Consider the following 17,057-nt stretch of genomic DNA (forward strand, 5'->3'; position numbering starts at 1 on the left):
GAATGTCAAGAATGATTATTGGAGAAGCAGAGGAATCTTTTAGGAGAAAAAAAAAATAAACATTGTTATACCTTGTTTCTCAAAAAAATGTTAGGATGTATTACTTCTGTATCCTGCTAAAGGATCTGTCAAAACTATTTGGGTTCTGAGAAAATTTCTGTTGAAAGCCACTATAAGGGATTTTAAGGAAATGGAAGGCATTCTTATCTGTATACTCCAGTTTTGATATTGTAGTTTTCCTACAGAAGTAAACTCAATCTCGGCTACATATTTAACATTGAAGTCTTTTGCATTAGAGAAGGCTTTTGTTTAAATTCAGTTCTTAGCATGTTCTCATCATGTTGCTGAAGCCAATCTTTCTTCCATGTGTACTTCTTTTCTCACAACTCTTACTGCAGAATTGTCTCTAATGTAGGTGGTGTTGGAATTTCTGTCAGTGTTATGTATGTAAGTTTGTTAAAACACATTTAAACAACATAGGCATATTTTTGAAGGATAGCTTTAAACATTCTATCACTTAATGGTATTCATGACTAAATCCATGGATATTTTGACTACTTTTTATAAAATTCAGAAGTTGATTCAATTTTTTATTATAAATGCATTATGTTTTGAACTTAAATTGTGAAGTAAAGAGTGTTAATTTATGGTAATTGATGCAGGTTTTATGCTTGATCACCTCAATGTTTGAAGATATGATTGCTCTGTTGGAAGTTAACCTTGCTGCATTGGTGACAACTCAGCATAGTTATTTTCTCCCACGTGGAAATGAGAAAGGTCTATCAGTTTTTGCCAGGTACAGAATAATTAATATTTTCTCTCCATGTTGGATGATGGATTTATTTATCTGGCACTAAAGTGAGTCATATAGTTTTCTGCAGTGCTACTTGTTGACATGGTTTGATTTTACTTCTTTTCCTATCATACTTTAGATGTATAGAGAGGGAGAAATCACAGAATCACAGAATGGTTGAGTTTAGAAGGCACCTCTTGAGATCATCTTGTCCAACCACCCTGCTCGAGCAGAGCCACTTGGAGTCATTTGCCCACCACAATGTCCATAACAACTTTAGAATATGCCCATGGAGGGAGACACCACAACCTCTCTGGGCAGCTTGTGCCAGTGCTCAGTCACCTTCACAGTAAATGTTTCCTGGTGTTCAGAGAGAACCTCCTATGTTTCGTTTTTTGCACATTGTCTCTTGTCCTGGTGCTGGGTTTAGGGCACAGAGCCTGGCTCTTGAGTCTGCCTTAAAGCCTGTACCAATGCATGAGCTTGTTCCTCCTCTGATGGAGGACTTTGCCTTTCACCTTGCTGAGCTTCACAAGGTAGCTTTTAGCCCATTTATGCAGACAATAAATGTTTCCCTGGATAAGAGCACAGCCTTCTGCTCTTTAAGACTCCTCTCAGCTCTGAGTCGTCAGCAAACATGGTGAAGGTGCACTCTGCTCCCTTATCCAGATTATTAATGCAAATGTTGAATGGAATTATACCCATGGAATCATATGGAATGGAATTATAACCTCTGGGTTACTCCACTAGTTCCTGCTTTCCAACTAGACTTCAAGCCCCTAATCATCACAGTCTGGGCCTGGTTGTTCATCTGATTTTCAATGCACCTCACTGTGTGCTCATCCAGACCACAGTTCATCAGCTTCTCTGTGAGGTTCTTACAGGCGACAGTGTGGATACTCTTACTGAAGTTAAAGTAGACAGTATCCACTGCTCTCCCCTCATCTGCCAAGCCACTCATTTTACCACAGAAGTTTACCAAACTGATCAAGCATGTCTTCCCCTTGGTGAATCCCCTGCTGGTTATTACTTTCTTGGCTTTTATTTCTCTAGAAATGATTTATGAGAAAATGCTGACATCTCGAAGATGATGAAACCCCTGCAATAGACTGAAGTACAAATTTCAGTGTTTATAATGAAAACATCAGTCGATATTTACAAAGCTGGGATCTAACATGTAAAAACAATGGTCTGTGAACTGAGTCAGGGCCAAGGCTTGTCTGTGCTGCTGGAGATCTGAGCTGATTACTGATCCACTATGCCTAACTTGTTTTCATTAAAATCTCATTGCTATTGCACTTGTACACACACATGCAGACAAAAAACTAAAAATGAGATCTGGCATCTTATTATAATCTGACATTTTTGTTCATTGCATTGATTAATTTTTTGCTTCATTTTATAACTTAGGTCTACTTTATTGGCAAATTCTCCTTTGTGTAAAGGTTTAAAGAAGAATGTGAAAGAACCCTCTAGTAAAACTCTTGGTAAGTGTAAACCAATTTTGAAATTAAGTAATAAAATTATACTTTTAATAACAGTAACTAGCTTCCAGCTGGCTTGTGCTTGATACAATCGGTATGTTAATTTTTGTTTTAAAGATATATTGCATTATATTTTTACTTCAGTAGGAAGAATTTTACATTTCTATTAATATTTCCTACCATACACGTGTAATTGTAGTCAAAAATTTTGATTATAAGTATTTTTCTTTTTTCAAAAACCATTGTCTGAGAACTTTCTGTGGATTTTAAAAGTGTTAGAGTGTAGCAGGTTTACATTTTTGTAAGTCATTCTTTTTCCATAGTATGCAGTAAATTTTTCTGTATAATTTGCCATTTCTCTCTTAACTTTGGTTCTGAAATATACCAAACAGATGTTTAGATATATTTTATTGTTCTGAATAATCTTCTGCCAGTACTGGATGTTTAGAAAGTTAATTTTTGTCTCAATATTCTACTGCTTCAAAAAAGAGAAGATCTGATGTCCAGTTGCCATTGAAGCACTTGGAGCTTTTTTCGGTTAGCAACAATAAAGTTAAAAAATATTTTAAAAAATGTTTTCATCCTCACCATTTGCACTTATTGTGCTCATTAGAAAGTCAAAGGTAATATCTCTAGGGGTTTATAGTATTTTCAGAATACATCTACAGTTTTAGCAAGAATTCCAGGCTGCCTTGGACACCCAGCACTGACAGCTGTGCTGCCTTTGTTGACATCTCCTGATCAGATAGAGAAGAGCTGTAATGAAATCCTTTGTGCTCTTAAGGCTGTGGTACTGGGAGCTTCTCAGGAAGGGCCTTTTTGTGCCTCATTGCTGCATAAAGAGAAAGGAGAGTTATTTGGTTTGAAGAGATTTCCACCCTCAGCATAGGTAAATGTGTCCTAATGCATGAGAGTTTTTCCCCTGGGAATATCAACAAAATGTCCCCCTTTACAATGTTTATTTGTTCAGTTTGTTTCTGCTGATATAAAATACTCAGTTTGGAGCTGAAGGGTGCCCTGTGGGCTTCCTGGTACAGCACTGGGCATGCAGACCTTACCCATGACCTGAGCCAAATAGGAACACAAATACTTATAGGTACCCACCAGTCAGCTTGCTAATCATCTTTAGATCCATTCCTTAGTCCAAATATAGACTGTGAATACCTTATAGCTAGTGCATGCAAAATCTAAGCAGAGGCAGTTAGAAAACCCATTTCAATGAGTGAATGGTGAAAAAAGTGTTTCAGAACAATATTCTTGCTACTTTGAAGTTTAAAGGAGTTCCTATTCATTCACGTTATTGGAGGAGGGATGTTATACAGTGTAACAGTTCATATATCTTTCCTTTTCTCAGTAATCATTATTTTAGGGTGATTGGTCATAAATGTGTTTTGTAACATAAGGAAACATCATGTAGTTCTATTTCTATTTCTATTTCTATTTCTATTTCTATTTCTATTTCTATTTCTATTTCTATTTCTATTTCTATTTCTATTTCTATTTCTATTTCTATTTCTATTTCTTTCTATATTTATATTTACATTTACATTTGTATTTACATATTTATATATTTATATATTTATATTTACATATATTTTATATATTATATTAATATTATATATATCTATATTTATATCTGTACTTATATTTATATTTACAGCAAAGCTGTATACTTTAACGGTAAAAATATAACGTCAAAAAAACATTTTAATGTAAATTATTTTCCTACAGGAGTGAAGAACACAGTGAAAGATAAACCATTGGTTTTTCATAATAAAATTAAGTCGTCAGGATATACAGCAGCACCACAGTGAGTGGAAATATTCCTATTTCTATAACTCTATCGTATTGGTGTGTGATGAAGTCTCATGACTGTGAAATTAATCATCTGTTTCATAATTGAAAACAATTATGATGTTATCAAAGAAAGATTTTTAAAAACATATTATAAACCAAAATGTTCACAGCTTCTGGTAATTGACCAGACCAAAAGCTTCCTTTTGAAATCTGTATTTGGCCTCCTGAGTCTTTCGTCTGACTAGACTCTTGTTTTTCAGCTTACAGAAAGTTGCCTGAGAACTTTATTTGTATCAATTTTGACCTTCAGAATGTGCTATTCAACAAATAACTCACAGAAATCAAGGTCCAAACTCAGGCATTAGAATATTAGACATTTATATTGTCATCAAAGTGTACATTCTCTTATCTGTTGACATTACCCACAGACATAAATAGTAAAAAGGAAATAAGATTGCTTTAGTTTGAAAAAAGCTGTTTCTCCCATGCAAGGTTTAATGTTTCAGACAAGAGTGTCTGTTTTCTCTCTCATAGAATGACCATGTTTTCTCCAAATACTAATCTGAAAAGAAAAGAGGTATCAAAGTGGAAGATCAGTTGCAAATGGTAGGTAATCTAATGAATCTGTTAGAGGAGGAACAGATTAAAACAAATTAAACAAATTAAAAATGCTTCTGTCACTGGAACGTCTTAGTAATGGTTGCTAAAAGGCTTGGTAAATTTGAGAGAAGATTTATCACTGCAGCAACAGATTTGGTTTATCAGGCTGTGAATTAGATTTGAGTGCCTCATATAAAAGAAAGTATGCATGTCTATTTTACAATCTTAGATTTGTATTGGTAGTAAGAACAGGTGCAAAATATAGTTGGAAGCTACGTCCCAACATGTTCTTAAGCTGCAGTTCTAGTCCAAAAAATAACTGAATGTGGCACAGGGAGAAGTGATTTCAGATAATATCCCACATTCACCCCTAAAATCCTGTTACCTTAAGTTAATGCAAACTTACTCCAATGGATTTAAACAGAGTATGTGATATAGTACAAATTGACCAGTGGAATCTTTATCACTGGTCGCAAAGAACAAATGGTTTTCCAAAGCTGGCATTTTCATGTTAATTTGTGTGGAATGTTAAATGGGGAACATTGCAAACATTTTTTCTCTTTAGTATTATATAGAGTATTTGCTTCATGTAATACAAACATGACAGTAAAGAATGATTGATGCCATAATTTTTCTCATTTAAAAAGAGGTGCTAAAGTGTTAAGAAACCACTTAGTAGCTCAAGACTAAGTTTTTGTAAACCTCGTACTCATAGGAGGCCTTTACATGAGTACTTCAGATAATTTCAACTTTGGTTTAGCACTGTTTTATATAGGTTAAGCTACTTAGTATTTTAAGTTTTGTGTGGATTTTTTAGTTAAATTTGCCTGTTTTTAGTTTTTTTAGTTAATATTGCATTTTGTGACAAGGTCTTCGTAAACAAGGTAGAGCTTACATTCTTTAAATACTTTTGTTATCTATGTGACATAGGAAATGATTTTTTTTGCCGGACTATGTTTATTCTTGGTCTTGTGAATTCACAACTCTTAGTGATACGAGTAGTTTTAATATGACAATTTAAAATTAATTTGGCTCTTACATTGGATTTGACGTATTTTTTTTCAGCAAATATTTATGTAAAGATATTTAGAATAGTTCCAAAAGCACATTTATTTCATAACTGAAATGAAGATGGTTTCTTTCTTTTTCCCTTCTTTGAAGTAAAAACAAAGAATATCCATTGGAAAGTTATCCTCCAATTAAATATGAGAAAGAGATATCTGTTACTTGTAAACCAACCCCAATTTTTTGTGTTCAATATTCTGGTAAGTACAGGCTTTATAAAAAATGCAGTTGTGTCAGTGGGCAGAAAGAAATCGAAATCTGTGGGGCATAGTTTCTAAAGTCTGGGGATTTACTGTGGATAAATTCACAGAAAACTCTCTGGCAATACTGCATACTGTTTGATCATAATTTTTTATCTTGCAAAACCATGTAAGCTGTTACTACATATACAACAGGATTCTATTCTTGATTTTATGTCTTGTTTCCTTTCAAATTTATTCTTTGACTTTTCCAGTATTACTTGAAAATTAAGAGTTCTTTCACTAAAGAATTTATTTTAAAACACATTTACTTGGTTTCATTAGGGTGTATTAAATACTGAAGTTCTGTTTCAAAATAGTCATATTTCTTATATAAATATTGCTCAATTATTATAAATTGAAATATTAAAAAAGATCTTCTGTGTGATACAAAGAGAGACATTTTTCTTAACTGCTTTGGATAAATGACTTGCAATAGATTTAGTCACTTGCAATGTAAATATGATTATTCAGAAAGCACTTCCTAGATTAACAATCAAGCATTCTACTACGTATATAATTATGTCAATGTACACTCTGTAAGGCAAAATATTTTCAAAATATTTAATAACTTAAATCTTTGTGAGTATTTTGAGGACAAGAGCAACTTTCATCCTCAGGAAATAAAAGCAATTAGACGCAATCAGTAACTTTGCTAAAATATATTTCCATCATCTCTGTTCCCTAGAGAGTTTTGCTGGTATATTTTAAATATAAACCTCCTTTTTGTTTGAGGAAGAAACATCTTTCTCTTTTTCTCTTTGTCTCTCACACACTCATGCATGCACACACAGGCTTACATAACACTAGTTTAGCAAAAATTTCAGATGTTTTTTCTTGAAAAAAAAATTTGTTATTTAGAGAATATGTCAGGACAAGAAATGAATTTGCCTACAAAATCCTACCAAATTCTGCAACACTAATCTGTGTTATTCATACAAAATCAGTGTCAAACATATGAAATCAATATCTGGTTTTTGTTTTGTTGTAATGACATACATGGTTTTTGTGATTAAAAGAAGCAACATATTAGCTCCTTTTTACTTTCAGATGTAAATCATTAAATGCTCTTCTTTATAGGGGATGGAGAGCTGCTGGCTTGTGGGCAGGCTGACAAAACTGTACTGATATTCAGTTCCAATCTCACTGATGTGCATAATGTTTTTTCAGGTAAATTTATTAATTATCTTATAAAAGATACAGTATATGGTTGAGTTTGATCTAAAATGGCATTGATTCCCCTTACATCACCCTGATAACAAGAGAGAGGGGGTACTGATGATTCAAGATGTAAAATTTATTTCTCTGCTTGCTTAATTTTGTCCTAGAATTAAACTGACAACCAGGTGTTCCCATTTCTCAATTTTTTGTGTGATAAGAAGAAATCTATGATGATATATATTGAAATCTTCATAATGGTGTATATTAAAATAATTAAAGAGTAAAATAAAGAAAATATATTGCAATAATGATGCATGTGTATATTTAAGTAGTATATTGTCATAGTTTATTAGCCAAAAATGGACTGTGATGACTTGGTAAAAGATGTGTTTGCTTTGCAACTCCAGACTTCTGGAGAATAACCATTTAAACAGAGAGACTATTCCTATGAAGAAATCCATAGCTACAAAAGTGCATGCATGTGTAAACATGTATGCCTTTCAATGAGTCTTAAACACCAGATTATGTTTAAATTTCTACAGGAACAATCTGTTAAATTTTTAATAACCATAAATGTTATGACTTTAAATCAGTCCTGCTGAATGAATTTTCTGTAAAGGCTCATAATGGAAAATGAATGTTTTTTACTAGCTGACCCTAACAAGAATTAAAACCAGACTACTTAAAGATATTTTAGAGAATTATTTCTAAGTAAATAATTCTGACAACTGATTTGTGAAAACAGTTTTTCTTTTTGAGTAACTTTCCTTATATTTAGTGGAAAAAGTTGTGACATTAATGAGGCAGCATTACTAACATTATCATTCTTGTGTGAGGAAATTGATGAAAATATACCTTGTGGACAGAGTAATGGGTTTTTTTCTACGATAGCCAGTTCTTAAGTTTTTCATTGATTCATTTCATTGATGCCTTTAATCTTTTGTGCCTTTTTTTAAAATTATGCACAAGTCTGAAAAACAATGTAAACTATATTCCACTGTGCATGTAATTCTTTTCAAAAGCAACATAAATGTTACCAGGTAAAGTAATGCATGGGATTAGGAACCACAAACCATTAGTTGCCTGCTTGTTTCAATCACATTATTTTCCTGTGCTATTTAGATTATCATGCAGTTACATTTTTAGTTTCTACTTTTGATGCTCTTGTTTTAGAAGTGTCATAATAATAATTTTCATGAAAAACCATGATGCATTATTCTTACTTAGAGCTGCAATCAACAGCAATGTAATTTTTTTTTTCCAAGAAACAGAAGTTGTATCTATTCCACTAAAAAATTTCAGTTTCACGGCAGCATTAACATCTGAATATTGCTGCTTATTAAAGTGATGGCTTTGTAAGGCAGTGTCAGAGGAAAGGTAAAACAACAGTTTTGCTCTTAGCCTAATTTATTCAGTCTTGCTCCCTGAAGGGTTCAGTTACCCTTCTAAGTAGTTCTGCATTCCTCTTCAGTGGTGACTCTTCAGGTGTCTGTCCTGGAGTGAAGTGCAGGTAAGGCTGAGCAGCTGTAAAGAGTTACAGCCAGCAGGGCCTTTCTGAAGAAGTCTTTTTACGACACCAGCTGCTATTCTTCTCAATGTGCTGCAGGACTGGGGAACCCTGAGTAATGCCTGTTTTGAATTTTACTGGGCTCTTTCAAGCCAGCTGGCATCTCCTTCACTGTGCTTTGGGACTGAGGGGCCTGGAGAGAAGAGATTCTTAAGCTTTTTGCATGGCTCTTCCAATTTTCCAAATGTCAGATTTTCCTGAAGTTTCTCAGGTTCCTTACTACTTTGGAAAACTGTTTTGTATATTCTGTTGTGATTTTTTTTTTGTCTGTTTGTTCGTTTTATTGGTTTTGTGTTTTGGGTTTTTTTCTTTAATGCAGATTATTCAAGGCTTTCAAATATTTTTAGAAAATCAAAGCCTTTAAATAAAGCTTTGTGTTGTGAACAAAATAAGAATAATACTTACGTATGTATTTGTGCAGTACCTGTGCAGTTTTCTGGTGAAAATTCTACAGCTGTTTGGTAATAGGGAATTAAAATATCTCATTTATAAGACTTTTTGTAGACATATGTCTACAAAATGAGATATGTCAATTACTGCAATATATTTAATAGCCTTCCCACAATTTTAAGTAAACTATTTTTTTAATAAAACTTCTGTTGACTAAAGATAAAATGTGCACAAGAGGGCAGCATAAGAACTTTAAATGTTTTAAGGCTAGAAATACATCTGACTTCACCTGACAAATTGCAATAACTTGCATCAAAGTCTGTAAAATTTGATTGACATATTCTTTTTGATCTTTTTTATCAGCTTCAACATAATGTTGGATCAAATTAATAATTTAAGCTTTGAATATTGTTTCTGGCTTTTAAAGTGCTTTCTTTGTAATTTTACAATCTTGTTTTTAACAAGCCATTGAAGTGGCATGCTCATTTTATTTCAGCAAAGACAGCTAGCTCAGTAATAAAAGGTTAATAAATAAAACAAAGTATTTCAACTATTTTTGATGTCTTAAGGGATTTCCAGACTGTGTTTAATATAAAATTTCATTATACTACAATACTGAGTTTTTTTTCAATACTGAATCTTTGATTAAATTTAATTTCAAGGATATTTCTTGAAAGTGCTCTTCCAATAACTTTGAAATATTAGAGTTGGAATTATCTTTGTCTGTTTATTAATGAGAGACATTTTCCTGTGGCTGTTGGTGGAAGAAAATTTTAATAGCTGGTTTACTGTTAACAGTTTTAGTTCAACCATTTGAAATCTGTACTTAGAATATATTTCAATGTTGTGCATATTAAATTCAAACAATTATACTAAAACAATACAAGTAAGTCCAGAGACATTCATTAATGCAAGAAATGAGCTTTATGATATTTCCATTATTATTTTTATTAGGTCATGATGGTGCAGTTAACTCTGTTGGCTGGAGTCATGACAGGAAGTGGTTGGTTTCTGCATCAGAAGACAGAAGTTTAAGGGTCTGGTCAGTCTGCAATAAGGAACCTGCCCTAATTCTGGTAATTGGAAACTTCCATTGGTTTCGACACAGAGAGCACTATATTGCACTTTCATCTACTTCTGTTTTAAAAGCTTTGTAAAAAGAACCAATTTCTGGAGTTACTGAGTGGTGACTCCTGCTGATATAATGATCTGGGTGATCTCCATTGACTCCAAATTAGGTTTTTCTCATGATAATTTAGGAGAAGAAAAAATCAACCTTGTTAAAAACACCTTAGTGGCCATGTCTGGAAAGTTTGGTTTTATTGTCTGGTCTGTATGTTGTATTTTCATTGGCTCAGCTTTACTTGAATTTAGTCTACTCCCCAATTCAAAAAGAAATTCAGAGTATGAAGCTAGATTATATTAGATTCAATTGACTACAGATATACTGCCAGCTAATTTAAGCAGAATGAAATCTTTTTTTTGAGAATAATAGATGTCAAAAATAAGAAGGGCCACTACATATTACTTTAACCTCCTGGCCTATGATCAGGATGACAGGGGGGCTGTGCCTTAACACCTGGAATCTAAGAGAAAAAGTATTTATGTTTGAATCCATTCTTAAAAATGTCTTTACGTTTCAGGGTAAAGAGAAGTTCCATAAGACTGTACACTTTGCGCAGTTTTATTTTATAGATACGTTTATATTGCTGTGTTGTGGAGCTGAATTTCATCTCTTAAGTTTCCATCTAGACACAACCAAGGATGACCTAAAACGGTGAGTTCATTTCTCATTAACAGACCAGTGAAAGTACTCGTACACTTTGATCTGGGATTTTGTGCGTTCTGAGGTGAGCTGAGGGGGCAAAAACATTACAGGAGATAAAAAGCTGGACAAATGGTAAAAGCTACTTTCAAAATATCTTTGTTTTTAATGGAAGAACAAAAAGAATTAGGGCTACAACACTGAAGTCTTAGTTGATATTGTGAAAGGTATGTTCTGTCTGTTGGTGATATTAGACAATATTGGGCTGCATCCTCAGATGGGAAAAACTGGTCTATTTTCTTTATCTATTTTCTTAATAGTTTTGCTGCTGCATAGAAAAACATACTAAGCACAAGCTTAAATATGTTTAGGAATAGGATTGCTTTCCTGGATTGAGGCATGAACCTGGTATGTGGAACTTCACTGAAAGGTTAAATGGTCAGGCAGAATTATATAATAGTTTTCTTCCATAATCTGCTTACCTAGTTTGTTTTACTTGTTAGTCCTTAGTTTCTGGTGGTATTAATAAGCCAATAAAAAGGCAAAGCAAATTGCTATATAAACTTCAATTTCTAAGAGACAAGAATGAGTATACAGTGTCCATCTCAGTGTGTCCACAGTACCTGCTTGAATTTTAAATGAGTTGCACTTTGCATTGAACATGTATAGGACATGTAGTAAATGCATTATGTAAAAAAAAGAAAAAAAAAATCTTAAATATACTAAAATTCCTCTCTTTTTCTAAATAATGGGTACTCTTCTCTTTTCCTCCCTCTGTTACTTTGGTTCAATTTTCTCATAACTTCTGATGAATCTCAGTTTACTGTTTGTTGATTTGCTTTCTATGTGAAATTCTACCTGGTCCATGCCCTGTGAGGTATTTATCTGTATAGCAGTCGGCAGTGTAGATGCAAGATACTTCAACCAGTTCAAACAATTGTTCTTGCATTTGGGAACAACTTAACTCTTTTAATCAGCCTTTTCACCAGGGTAAATTGGACCAAAGGAAACTTCCTACTGCCTTCAATAGATTGTACCTATTATATCAGTCAGCTTATTTAAAGTTAGCTTGGGTAGGTTTACCCAAAAATAGAGATAAATCATTTGCTCTTGAAGTTTAGTGCAGTTTATTTTTTAGTTTAGTTGAATAAAGTACTTGTGGAAACTACAAAAGATTCTTGGATTAAATTTCAAAACTATATATTATCTTCTGCTTCACCATCACTGCTAAAGTAGTTCTGATGTCCATCTGAAAAGATCAGCAGGCCAATTGCTAGAGAGTAACAATGAAAGGCAAAACCCAAGTCACTAAGCATTTTTCTTTTGAACAGATCTGGCTGACAACCATATTGCATTTGTCAAATGATCTCAGTTTTAAAAACTTTTAGCATTGTTGGAAAGAAACAGTAATAATTCCTACAGCATGTCATGCATGGACTTTTGCACTTTCATTCGACAGACGTGCTAAAATGCAAGTATAACATTAACTGTTACACAGGAATTATTTTAATACTGTCCAGACAGTGTCCAACAGTGGCTGAAACCTTGGTGTGTTATCAATGCTGTTGTGATCTCAAGTCTAAAACACAGCATCATACAAGCCACTATGAAGAAAATTAACTCCACCCCAACCAGACCCACTACAGCTGTTATTAACTCTGTATTCCTTACAAGACTTCTATGAAAATCAGACTCTTCCTGCCCCACATATCCCTATCCATGGAGTAAGAATAGATCCATGTTGCCTGTGTGAATATATTTCAGTAAACAGAAAGTTCTAATTATACTGAATAACAACACAGTTTTGTGTTGTATAATATAAAAAAAGTCTGAAACCATTTTAGAGGTTTTGGCATGTTTACTGCCTCTGCATGGAGCTGGCAGGTAACCCACAGGACCTTAAAGAGTTTTGTGTATGTTGGGAAGCAAAATTTCTTTGGTAGTGTGTGATCAGCCCCTTATTCCCCTCCCCTGTCTAAGTGGAAATTATTCTTTCCTCACTGTTTTTATTCTTTACTCACTGTTTTCTCCTCATTTTATTCCTGATTGCCCTATCATCAGCCTATTAAATGCCACACTGAAACCAGTGGCATATCTGCTTTCTGAACATAGGTACTGTGCAGATGCTTTTCTCCTCAACATTTTCAATAGACATATAAGATTATTTTGGTGTTTCATGTTGATGGAATATCAATCATTTGTATATGAATGTCATTGGTTTTTGATCCAAATAAGATTGGTTAACAAGCTTTTTAACAGACTTCAACAACAAGGCATAAGATCTGTCACTTTAATTTTTAATAATGAAAGAAAGCATTTTGATTTGTGGTTCCAGTGGGAGTTTACTGGTGACTACAAATCATAACTTATTTCATTAACACTAGTATTCATTTGATATTCTTTGCAGATACAAACCGAGGAGTGTTTGCAAATTGGTACAGAAATTTCCCATGAGTTCAACAATGGAGATTACCAGCCTTTCAGCAGTAAATGAGTTCTATTCTTGTATCCTTTGTATTTCTTGTTTTCTTTGTAGTTCTTTGGACTTAATGACATGTACATCAGCTAAAGCAAGTAGCATTTGATTACTTAGTACATCTTTTCTATTAAAGTAAAAAACTTATAATTTTTGTGATGAACTTCATCCTTAGACATAAATTTTTAGTGCTGTAAGATTTTTGCCGTTGCTCACGGAACAATAAATACAACAGATTTTTATATATATATATATATATATATATATAATCTGTATTTTTATCTGTCTATATGCTTTTGTTCTTTTAGATAAGTTTAACTTTAACACAGAGAACTGGACAGATATTGTACTTACAGCTGGCAGCAACCGAGCATTGGAAGTTTTTGACCTGAATGCAGGCTGCAGCACAGCAGTGATACAGGAAGCTCATGTTAGATCAGTCCATCAGATCTGCCAAAATAAGGTATATACTTAATTTAGTTTTATTTGTAGTTCCACTACAACATCATCAGCAAAGAAATCAGAGGCTAAAAGTAGAATTGATAGTAAATGCTAAGTTTTTATACGTTGGAGAGGATGGCCAAGAACATGCATCTGGGTAATAGGTCCATACAGATCTCGTTTATTCTCTCGTGTAAAGGAGGGAGCAGTGAGACTGATTGAATGATCTGGCTATTAGAGAAGTGTTTATTGGCTTTTATTATCTTTTTCCTTACTTGTGCTAGACTGTAATCCTGTAGTTCAACAGGAATTTTTCCTTATGTAAGTATTCTCCTCTGAAGCTCAATCTGACACTGTGTGATTTATTCTGAAACTTCGGAAACAGCAACCAAAAAAATATTTCTCAGTACTACAATAGAATGGATGACTTAAAACTCCTCATCCTTGCTCTTCATGTTTCCTTAAAGACTGATTTGAGTGTTTGTAGTTTTCATTGTACCATATGTTCTGGAATGCCTGCTGTGTTAGTTCTGGTTGAATGTGGTGCTTCATTCCCAGTTGGAAAGTCCTTGCTTCTGTGGGTTTAAAACAGTTCCTTGTTAATACTATTGTAGAACTCTTTGTGGGTTTTCCTTATAGATGTGATCTGGTAAAACACTTAAAATTGTGCTAACTATTTCAGTACTGTTTGTAACACACAGAAGCTTAAACTTCTGGCTTTTCTTTTTGCTGGGTCAGCTTAGTGCCTTCAGGTTATTTAATCAAGAAAAACTTTAAAGCTGTGGGTAAGTACTCACTTGGGAAAAAACCTAGATGTATGTGGTATAACAAAGAAAACTGACCATTTTGGGGGACAATTATACATCAAGGTTCTCTGTTTTTTTTCAGTTATATGAAACTAATACTTTAGAGAAGTCAATAGCAAAATTACAACTATTTAATTGCATTGGATGGTTTAACGTTATTAGAGCAAATACAACTCTGCATTTTCTTTAAGATGATATGCTGAAATATTTTATAGACTTATAAAAATGTGCAGAATGCTGTGTGCAAACTACGTTCTGTTTAAAGTATGAAACGCACTGGAATCTAAGGTTCTCTAGTGATGATAAATGATTCAATGGAAAAAAGTCTGTGGAAAGAAACAGTTTATGCTGAAGATCCAGTGCCTACACCCCAGAATTTATGAATGCTTTCCTTTGGACTATTCCTAGTCTCATTGTGTGGACTAAATATTCATTTGTGATTGCAGTATATAGATATTCTTGAAGTGCATTTTCTAGTTTAGATTCATGCAAGTCAGTTCTCATGTTCCAAGACTGTTCTGTGATTCCACCTGGACAATAGTAAGTGGGCATAATCATAAAATTTACTCTTTAAGTGAATAAAAAAGAAAATCTATTTTGAGGGTCTTGGGAGACAATAGGGAAAGTATGTTCTCATTAAATGTGGGAGAAACCTGTTAGCAAATTATAAAACATATAGGATATCCTAGAAACCTAGATAATCAGCATGATGTTCTCTATTTTTGATTTTAGACAGAAATAGCTGTAAGCAAGTATATATAATTTGCCATGTAATGACTTTGATTTTAAATTGTTCTTATGTTCTGCGTTCTAGAAATTGTTTGCAATTGCCAGTGTGTGAAATTCATCTTAATCTGCAATGTGTTGATTAGGCTTATTATAACAATCAATTACTTTTTATACTAAATTTTTAAAGACATAGTAAAATGAATTGATTGAAATATGAAAATCATCATCCTGTCTTGGAGTTTAGGAACATCTGAGATACTGAAATAGATGGCAATTTGAGATCAGACCACAAAGATTCGGAGCTTTGGTGTTAATAATATGTTTGTAATGCTGCAAAACATATTCTTTGAACAGGAATATTTCATTGTGAACCAAAAATATTTGGATGGTATTATGTTCTGCTAGCACAGTTATAGAATACACTCATTTTAACAGAAAGACCAAAAATTTCATTTTTTTGTTCAGACTCTTTTGTATCAAAATTCACTGGTCCATTAGTTAGGATGTTTACTTGATGTGAACAGTGAAAAATGTAATGGGTAACTCCGAAGTTTCAGTCAGTTAACATTTTACTAACCATAGTTGCAATGTTGGGAGAGTATAAGATCACCAGAAGATATGGAGTGCTTTCTGATATGTCTATTGATGGATGCCTTTAGCATAAACTAGCTGAACTTCTTGGATGACATAAATGGTACTTATATGGAATTAGTAAAGGAAAGAGGGATTCTGTGGAACCATATCCTCCTTGAGGCCAAATTTTATGTGAAGGTTGCAATGCAGTTAATCTAGAGAGAATTGAGAAGGGATTACAGTGGTGGATGAGGAGGCTGATGGGGCAGAAGAAAGGGATTCATCTATCAAAATGAAAGGATAGTTTCAACAGTGTGTGGGAATATGTTACTTTTTGCATCAGATTCTTATAAATAATAGATTATCATAAATTGATGGACTATAAAAACACAGAGTGAAAAATAAAATTCAGCTTGCATATTATCCCAACTAGTTTATATTTTCTTGTCTTCTGTATTAATATTCAGTGGTGAATGTAGTTTGAAGATACAAGTACATGTATTAAAAATTATATTGTTGACAAAATTTCAGGGCAGAGAAGGAATGAATGGATTGCACTTCTTACCTTTAGTTTTTTACAGTATTCTGTGTACTCTATAGTAAAAGAGTATTGTACTAAGTAAATGTGTATGTGTCTGTAGAACTTTTTATTTTGGACTCTGTGACCAATGCTGACTGAAGCAAGGGATGGAGAGCAAATAAGCAAATATTTCAAAAGCATAAAAAAGTGTACTCTGTAACTTGTAATGAATCCTTTGGACTTCTACTGCCTTTGTCTTTAGCATTACTCTTTTTTTAATAGTTATACAGAGCTAATGTGAGAATGCATAGACTTTGCTGGGAAATGTGTTGCACAGTACATTTTAATTAATCTCTTAGAGCAAGCTATGTACCAGCTTTTATAATGAATAGAGGATTCCTGGCAGTCTAGCACTGATTGCAGGAAATTACCTTGAGATTTCTGTGATGTATTCAGCCAAATCAAGAAAGTGAATGGTAAGGAAAGGGAAGAAAGTGTTTTAACTGTTTCAGTTTGGTTCCCTGGAGAGAGAAGTTTTTAGCCAGCAAAAAGGCTGAGACTGCCAATGTGGATGTTAAAATACCAGAGGTTTTAAACTGGATTTAATTATCTAAAAGTATGAAGCCAAAATTAGTCTGGTGATGAATGAAT

The 17,057-nt window shown here is 33.4% G+C and overlaps 1 protein-coding gene across 5 annotated transcripts in view; it reads left to right on the forward strand.

Moving 5' to 3' along the window:
• The window catches only part of WDR27 (WD repeat domain 27), an 83,735-nt gene that overhangs the window by 11,829 nt on the left and 54,849 nt on the right, over positions 1-17,057 (forward strand). For 4 of the 5 annotated variants that reach the window (XM_063390561.1, XM_063390563.1, XM_063390562.1 and 1 more), the window contains 10 exons: positions 663-796; positions 2,204-2,280; positions 4,009-4,087; positions 4,609-4,680; positions 5,836-5,939; positions 7,059-7,148; positions 10,051-10,172; positions 10,740-10,873; positions 13,269-13,366; positions 13,679-13,800. In XM_063390561.1, the coding sequence (XP_063246631.1) occupies positions 663-796; positions 2,204-2,280; positions 4,009-4,087; positions 4,609-4,680; positions 5,836-5,939; positions 7,059-7,148; positions 10,051-10,172; positions 10,740-10,873; positions 13,269-13,366; positions 13,679-13,800 (1,032 nt within the window). Of the gene's footprint in view, positions 1-662; positions 797-2,203; positions 2,281-4,008; positions 4,088-4,608; positions 4,681-5,835; positions 5,940-7,058; positions 7,149-10,050; positions 10,173-10,739; positions 10,874-13,268; positions 13,367-13,645; positions 13,801-17,057 lie in introns of all 5 variants that reach the window. The other variant, XR_010079352.1, reaches the window with a different exon arrangement.

This window comes from Prinia subflava, chromosome 2 (genome assembly GCF_021018805.1).
Source record: "Prinia subflava isolate CZ2003 ecotype Zambia chromosome 2, Cam_Psub_1.2, whole genome shotgun sequence".
NCBI lineage: Eukaryota > Metazoa > Chordata > Aves > Passeriformes > Cisticolidae > Prinia > Prinia subflava.